Raw genomic sequence first — 8,690 nt, 5'->3', positions numbered from 1 at the left:
GTTCCTAGCCCTCGTGGCTGTGAAGAACGCTTCAGCAGGTGACCCCAGTCCACCCTAAAAGTTCAAAAAGCAGAAGACAAAGCAAAAGAACATCAACTCTATTATTTTGACATAAGCTCATGATTTGAAAGCCAATCTCGTGACTTTTGGAGAGGCGGACTCATGATTTTTGACCACTTGGGATTGGCAATGCTGCCCTGAAATTGACATTAGGTCTTTGCCTGATTAGGTAGAAGGGATATTTGAGTTCCAGGAGGGGGTCCCCCCAACAAAACTCCTGTAAGGAAAAAATGAAACCCAGGAAAGAGAAGGGACACCCCCTCCCCATTGTTTAAAGAAGAAACCGGAGGGGCAGTTGCCAGTAAAGGGAAGCTGTGCTTGGGGAGGGGCTGAGGGCCACACACGCTCTCTGCTCCCCTGGGGAGGCTATCGGTCGGCCCGCTTTTCTTCGGGCGAAGGGGGCAGCTCTGCAAAATCCGGCCGTGCAGAGGCGGCATTAAAGCGGTGCGGACTCGAGCGCGTGGGCGCCAGCGGGCGGGGAGCGGAGAGCGCTGGGCTCGGCCCGGCCTTTTGCCCCTCAGGAGTTTCACTTCAGCCCCCGCTCGAGCTGGAAAGGAACCAGCTGCCAGCGCAACCTGAACCCAGCGGCCGGTCGCGTCGCGCCGCACCCCGCCCTCCTCCGCTGGGCGCAGCCAGAGCTCGCAGGAGCGGCGAGAGCCTTGCACAAGGGGAGCCGGCGAGTGACTAGCGCGCGCCGCCGCCGCCGGGCAGCCTGTGGGCAGAGGAGGCTGGCCGGGGAAAGCGGCAGAGCAGGTGGAGGAGGAGCCCGCGGCAGGCAGGAGGCGGAGCTGGGCGGCAGGCGGAGCTGGAGGGGAGGAGGGCGGAGGAACCGACTGCAAGGGGAGGGAAACCTGTGGCCAGCCGGACTGGAAGCGGAGAGGGGGCCGGGGAGCAAGTGGCTGGGGCGGCGAGGCGAGCCTGCCCCGCTGGCCGCCAGGGACCTTTGCGGAGCGGCTCAGCCCGGCGGGAGAGCGCCCAGCATGGAGCCGGTTACCAAGTGGAGCCCCAAGCAAGTAGTGGATTGGACCAAGGGTAAGAGAGAGAAACTCGTCCCGCTGCCGGCTCAGCTGGCGCGCACCGGGCTTGCAGGCTGGGCTCCCCCCCCTCTGCCTCCCGCGTGCTCCGCTGCGCCCACCAACTTTCCGTGCACCGGAGCAGCTGCCTGGAGGTGACTCTGCAACACCGCCTTCCCCCGGGGAACGGCCGAATCCGGATCGTTCTTAGCCGTTCCTACTCTCCCTCACTTTTCCTCTTCCGAGCGCTTTGTGGAGCCCGGCTCAGCCCCCACTGCTAGGGACTTTTACTTGCTGTAGGCAAGACAGACAGCCCCGCCACCACCGGACATGTTGTTTTGCAGCTTGATGGGGGAAAGCCTCAGCTGGGGAGTTAACGTTAGTTCTCGCCTCCTCTCCGCTTGTTAGCACCTCCCCGTGCTCGTGCCGCACAGCTCTGGCCTCCCCTGCTGGTCTCTGTATCACGCTCTGATGCCTGGTGGCGGGCCGTCGGGGGCATAGCGGGACTCTTGCGGGCTTTTTTCCCCTGTTGAAGAGCCACGAAAGGCTCATTAACACTCTAGAATCGTAGTGCTACTGAATGCCTGGCTCAGCGGTAGCCCTTCTGCTTTGACCACCCACTCAACCCTTCCCCCCACCCCGGCCAGGAGAGGAGCTGATAAAATGACCGACTTTGCAGCTTGAAGGCTCTCTTTGATGTGTTGACCCTAAGTCAGTCAGTCAGTCAGTCTTCCTGGGCTGGAAAAGTTATTTTCCATGAGCGTGTGTAAGCTTGGCACTCCTTGTCTAGGATTTCCAGAATCCTGCTTGGAAACCTGGCAGTTGGCTGGGAGATTTCCCAGCCACTTACATGACTTTAGTCTCCTGGCTCCATAGTTCAGAAAGCAACAAACTACAGTATTATTTTTGGGGGGAGGAGGAGATTTTTGACCTGGATAACTGTGCTTCGGGTTGAGATTGAGATTGAGAGCTGTGTGGTACTGTGTGTGTGTGTATATATTATATATATATGTAATGTGGTTTTTTTCTTTCATTGGTTTATGTCCAATCCCTTTCGCTTGTGGTCATATTGCCTAGTCTACTTGCACAATAATAATACTATTTAGTACTGCAATAATGCAGCTTTCTCCAAAGAATTTTACAAGCATTCTCTAATTCATCCTCCAACGTTCTAAACAAAGCCAGTTACTCACAAAAAGGCATTGAATTTGTATAATTTTGATGGAAAACTGCAATCAGCTGTAGTAAGTAAGAATTATTAACCCCGTTTTACAGGTGGAGAAACTAAGGGAGAAGAAGGAGTTAGTGTGTTAGAGAGTAGGAGTGGAACTCTGAACTCCAGCTTCTGAGACTAAAACACCAATTTCTCTCCTTTTATCCACCAAAGCTTCTCACCTCATTATGAGGGTTCATTAGTGTGTTGACGTTATGGTGGGAAACCTCAGTGTTGCATCTGAAAGGGGTTTGTAGAGCATCTTCAAAGCTGAACAAATGGGCAAGTTTTTTCTGGGGGACAGGGAAGGCAGGCAGCTGGAAAGGTCAGGGCTGTCCGGCTGCACTCACGTTTGCAGCTGCAGGATGCCAGAACTTTGCCGATCACTTTGGATTTTACGTGTGATCATCTCTAACCCTCTGCCAACACTGTTTTTGGAAAGGCAGCTTTCAAATATTAATGTCTGTGTTTTTTTCATAGTCAAATCTTGGCAGCTCTTGTTTGACTTACTTTATGATCCACTTTTTAAAGACTGTTACAATCTTGTCACATCATAGAGTACTTGACGAGCTGCTGTTGTCAGTTGCAATACGCTACATAGAAAGGAAAATGATTTAAGAATTGGGTGAGAGGTTCACTTCCTGCAACGTATCATTTGCATTTTTCCCCCAGAGTTTTTAGTTACATTATATTGCAGGGTTCACTTGTTAGATGGAATTGGAATTTGTAAGATGGATCAAAATGTTCCGTTGGCATTGAGCTGACTTGAAGCTATGATTACTGCCCTTGTGAAGAGTTTCCTATTGACCAGAAGAAGCACTCGCTTAAGCATCTTAATTCTGATTGAGCTGTATAGCTGTGGTCAGTTCTTGGCAACTTGGTTTAAAGACTGAGGCATATTTGGAAGCCCTGCTGGTGTTCTGATGTAGGATGACTTGGGTAATTCCAGAATTCTTGAGTCTGAACTCATGTAAGAATGCTACAGCACCTATGATGGATGACATGGCATGCAAGAAACCCCTATGAAAGAGAATGCTGTAAAAATATGATTTAATGCATAACTTCACCACATAAATTACTTCCATAGAAAGATTTGTTTCTTTCAATGATGTTGATTTAAAGGACTTCATTGTTTTATTGAAATATGTCTTGCTTTTTCACATGAAATATTTACCCAACACATTCTTTCCTCTTCACTAGGCTGTCTCGTCTGTATTTTATCTTGGCATTGAAAGTTTATTGCCTTACCTGATAAAGGGATAAACCTGCTAATCATTTCAAAAGGTTTTATTGTATGCCTTAAGTAAACTTGGTTTGTTTTCTTGCATAATTTATTTTAGCTTGTCTGTGCCTTTTAACAGGTCACTCTTTATTTGGGCTCTCACTTAATTAGTGTTAAGTGGAATAATCGAGGCCTGGCTGCAGTTGAATCTTTTGATTGACACTAAGACACGTGTGCTTTGAAAGGAAGAGGCTCATATGAGTGAATAAATTAAAGACTGTCATTGATTTTCAGTTTCACAGTGTGAATTTGACCTCTTGGCTTCACATCAAAAATCTCCTTCTGCTATCCCTGCATGCATGACAATTTTGTAATAAGGAAATAAGCAGGGAAAAAGTGTTTTCTTTATGGGTACATGTTAACCTCTTTCATTGCATCTGAATGTCAGAATTGTCACTTAAAAAAGCCTGTAAATAACTGGGTAATAACCATGCTGGCACAATGTTTCATGTATTATTTTAAATCCAGAATAAGTCTGCCTTTCAGCACAGTACTGTCAGATTTTATTTCTGATCAAAGATCAATTTAAATGTTATCCTGTGACTACTTATGGCTCACAAAGCTTAGTTTTTAGGACTATTTCCAATTACAGCATGCATGCATGTGGGGGGGGGGAAGCTCATAGCTAGGTTTGGATTAGATTTTTATAAGTAAATGTTGATAAATGCCAACTTCACAGTTCACTGGCAAACTGATGAAAAATATTTCTATCAAAAATAAAATTTACAGGTAGGTAAAGTAAGAAAAATGTTGCTTGAGAACTTATTAGTGTTTTGATTTAAGGATACTTTATATATTTTGATACGTGATGTCGACAATTTGTTTGCTAATGGTTATACAGGTTAAATGTCTTGAATCTCAGTGTTTGCTGTCATTAAATAATTGTCTGACTTCCTGAAATTTTCACAGTTGTGGGAAATTAAAATTGATAAAAATAAAAAATTCTAAAAAATAAACATCAATATTCCCCATCAAAACTATAAAAATCATAATACTGAGTTTTGCCAAACCTACCTGTAGCATTTGTATGAGTATATGTGTGCCGCTGAGCAATAGCTAAGAAAAAAGTCAGTGTAGCTGAACAGACAGCACTGTGTGAGGAAAAACTGCTTGTGTTTTGATGCTCTGTTCTACCTGCACTCAGAACTCTGGTGGCACAGAGATGCATCCTGCCAAAATGGTATAAATAGATGCAATGGCAGATGGCAGTTCTCAGTGGAGGATTCAGGTTTGCAGATACTGATGCATTCCTGTTGGACAAGGATTAAAACACTTTAGAAAATGTGGGGAGTAGGCGTAATAATTGTTTGGGTCTGGTTGATCCCATTTTGATGCTCAACAGGAGATTGTAAAAGAGGTTTTCTTTACTACTAAAGCCTTCTCAGCTTCCAATTCTTCTAGAGCAGAACCTCTGGAATTCCTTTCTCTTTTAAAAAAGAAATCCAACAAAACAACCAAAGAAAACTTTTAGTAGAAGTATCTGTAGAGGCACTTAATTTTCTAAGCAAATTTGACTTTCTCCTTAGGGGGAAAAAAGCGTTGCTAGGATATGTTTCCTGGCTTCTGTCCTTGGATTTACTGACAGGCTGACTGTCATCCTAAGATACAGTTATATAGAAGCTTTATATTATAGGGTTTAAATTGAATTTGAATATGGGCTTTAGACATACACACATTTATAAAAAAAAATGTATGGCCTTATTGTTGGTCAGCAACTTCTAATGGCTGATATAGACCACGGTTATCAATCCTTTGCTGATTCTTGATTCAGACTAGTTCTCCATGATCCTCCTGGACAAGTGTATTAATAAAATATGTTTTTATGATTAAACTGTGCTGAATTGATAGTACTGGACACTGCATGCAGTAAGAGCAGAACCATGCTAGCTAAAATTGTTTGAAAATATCAGTGTTTGATGTCTTTATCATGGTTTCATTGTTCTATGTGCGCAGAATTTTTCTCTTAGCTGTGCTCAGGACTACCTTCTGACAAGCCTATAGTGCTGTTCCTGAATCTCCGTAATGATAGCTGCAAACCATGTTACTTTGTGCTTTGTTTGTATTGCTTAGCGTTTGAAAACCCTTTGGAGCACATTCACTGACTGGCCCTAATGAGGACTGTGCTTCAGACTGCTCTCCTCTGCTGACAGGAAAAAATCCCGAGTGGCTGGCAAGTGGGTTTTTTTTTTGTTTTTTTTGTTTTTGTTTTTTTTGCACTGACCCACAAACTTATCTCGTCCCCATTCTGGGGCCCACGTTTAGCAGTGAGAAGATACTCCATTGTCTAGGTCAGCAGGCCCTTTGAATCACTACAGATACTGCCAGGAAGGGTGTAGATTAATGCCAACTGTGGTATGGCCACCTGTTCACTGGAAACTGATTGTACTGAGGTCAACAACCCGTCTTACATAAATGTCTGACCAGCCATTAGATGATGAGTGAATTCTGTTTCCACTGAAGTTGATGGGAGTTTAACCATTTACTTCGAGGAACTGAGGATTTCACCCTCAGGGCTTGTCTTCACTGCAGAATCAACTCAGGCTCTTAGGTGTTGCCCCCAACCTTATTCCTGTTGATAGGATTTACCTCTCACCCATGTGTGGTGTTGCTTTTACCCCTAGGGTAGTTGGTCTGTCCTAGGGTATCCCAAGTATTGCTGATGCTCCAATTGGTAACTTGCTCACTTTGTGGTGTGGTCACAGGCTGAATCACTCTAGTGCTGATAGTCCTCCAGTGCCTTCCCATGATTCCCTCTGGGTGCTCAGAAGGACAGACAAGTTCTCCCATATTCACTGTGAAAGAATCATATTGTGGTTCAATTGCAGCTCTAAGATCTGTGGGAAGTCACCCTAGAAGTCCTAGCGCCCTCACAGGAGTGTGTGCAGTGCCAGTATGAAAGCACCCCACTGTAGCTTTGCAATGTGGCCACTCTCACTCAATCTAGGCCAACCTGGCTGCTGATTACTGAGGTAACTGTGCAGTGAAGGCATATCCTTAGTCTCTACCAATCCGGGATGGAATCCACCTAGTTATTTAGGGCTTGTCTGTGCCAGTAAACTCCCCTGGGTAATCATACCACTATAGTTATACTAGTCTGACTACTTGTATGGACACTTATTCTGAAATAAAAGTGTCCCTGTGGGGAATTACATTGGTATAACTATAGTGGTATGATTTATGCTAGTAAATTTTCCTGCAGAGACAAGTCCCCAGAGGCCAAGGCCTCAGATCCAATGTTAGCCATTTTGTATTAATTCTTCAGAAAAAATGTTGATAGGGAAGAACGTAGCTTTGTCCTTTTCCAACTTTTTAGTGGCATGATTCTCTTGTGTAAAAGAATAGTAATAGTTTCTGTTACCTCTTCCTGGAACAGAAAGGAATATCATCTTGATTACTTCTTTTGTTCTCAATAGCCACCATGTTCTTCTCTAGTAGTTGACATATCTATTAGTTGTGATTTCAAACCAAACTCTGCAAAAGTGTGATGTTATACTGGAGTGTAGACGCTTTCATTGTATATCTCTGTTTATATTACAAAATGGATTATATTCTGTGTTGTTACAATTCTCGACTCAGGTAGCCCTGAACCAAGTTGACATTTCATTCTTTTATTGCAGCTTCAAGTTTAGTTACTCTCTGCATCTACTCTTGGGTGTCGTTAGCTTCTGCCCTTTGGTATGTCATAAATTATTCTGATTTTTGTTCTTGGTACCTGTAAATTCAGTTGTTCTAGGTATGCCTTCTTTCTCTTCCTACTAGTTAGTAACAATTCATCATGAGGGGCTCTTGACTGTTTAAAGCTCTATGCATTTTATGTGGCTTTTCTTATGCAGCTTGGAAAAGGTCAACTGTACCACAATTATTTATGCTATTAAGTTGCAAACCATAGCTGGAACAACTATGAATGGCACATGGGCATCAGACTTCTCTTAGCCTTCACTTTTTGTAATGGTCTCTTGGGAAAACTGAATAGTGTCGTAGGGTACCAAATAATTTAAGCACAATATTGTGGGGATTATAGATTCTTACTTGCAAGTACTTGTATCTCCATTCTTCTGACTTGAAAGTAACTGTTGTAATTGGGCTACGGAAGGAATTTTTGTTTTTTATGTTTAGAAATAATTGTAAAGAGGTTTTGCTTAATAGACCAGGAAATGGCATTGAATGGACACTTTTAAACTCTGTCTATTGAAATTATTAATAGAACTAGCCTGTAAATGGTCTGTTAGCGAAGGTTGAAAATAATTAACAGATCACTTATCTGGATTGAAACTGACAATTCTTTAAAAAAAATTATATATATATATATATATATATATAAGTGCACAACCAGTTTATATCATGATGGGTTTTTAAATTTTTTAAAAAAGTTTTATTCATTTATCTCCACTGAGATCAGTGAATGTTCAACAAAAAACAACTGAAGAGGAAGAGCTAGCCTTTGCATTAGTATATTTAGTTCACATTTTCAGGTTTTGCTGTGTCGCAATTTCTTGAGCAGCTCAGGGATTCCATGAATGAGTTTTTTATGTGAGTGTACACAGTCAGTTCTGTCTGTTTACTTTGACATCAAGTGACTGATCAAACTGCTCTAACTAAGGATCAGAGGCCTACAGACAAAATACCATCAGGCTATTTTAAAAACATGTTAAACTTTAAAGCAACAGTGACTTATTAGAAAGTTGATTGTAAACTTTTAAAAAGAGATTCAGTGTAACTTGTGGATGGAAATCTGCAGGAGTGATGAAAGTGTGTTTAAGTGTCTCAGGATCCAAAGATGTGTTCTCAGTATTAGTTAACTGGAGGTGTCAAGTGACTTAGTTGAGAGAAACCCATATATAACTTGCCCAAAAGCAGAGATTGGTATATAAACCAAGTAATAGCTTTTTGCTTAGAAAAGCTTTTCAGTGACAGGAAAGCTTCTGTATCTATTATTGTTTTTGAGGTGGAAGTAGGGTTTTATCTGTTGAAAACTGGTGCTTGTTAGTGTTATAGGCTCTTGCTTTATGCTTTTACCTGGCATTTATTTTAGTGTAGAAGAAAGCTGATCACTTTTAGAATGTAAATCCTTTTGGGGTAGGGGCCATTGTTCCTTATGCTTGTACATTGCCTGGCACATTGT

General features: G+C 42.9%; 1 protein-coding gene across 1 annotated transcript in view; it reads left to right on the top strand.

Annotated features, from left to right (window-relative positions):
* The first annotated feature begins 369 nt into the window (after positions 1-369).
* The window catches only part of CNKSR3 (CNKSR family member 3), an 81,559-nt gene continuing 73,238 nt past the window's right edge, over positions 370-8,690 (top strand). The window contains exon 1 of the mRNA XM_067542438.1: positions 370-1,092. Coding sequence (XP_067398539.1) covers positions 1,041-1,092 — 52 coding nt within the window. The 5' untranslated portion in view covers positions 370-1,040. The remainder of the gene's footprint in view (positions 1,093-8,690) is intronic.

This window comes from Emydura macquarii, unplaced genomic scaffold, assembly GCF_026122565.2.
Source record: "Emydura macquarii macquarii isolate MOO-44397 ecotype Brisbane River unplaced genomic scaffold, CSIRO-AGI_Emac_v2 contig_705, whole genome shotgun sequence".
Lineage (NCBI taxonomy): Eukaryota > Metazoa > Chordata > Testudines > Chelidae > Emydura > Emydura macquarii.
The sequence above is the reverse complement of the archived record's forward strand: the minus strand, read 5'-3'. Positions and strand labels throughout refer to the sequence as shown.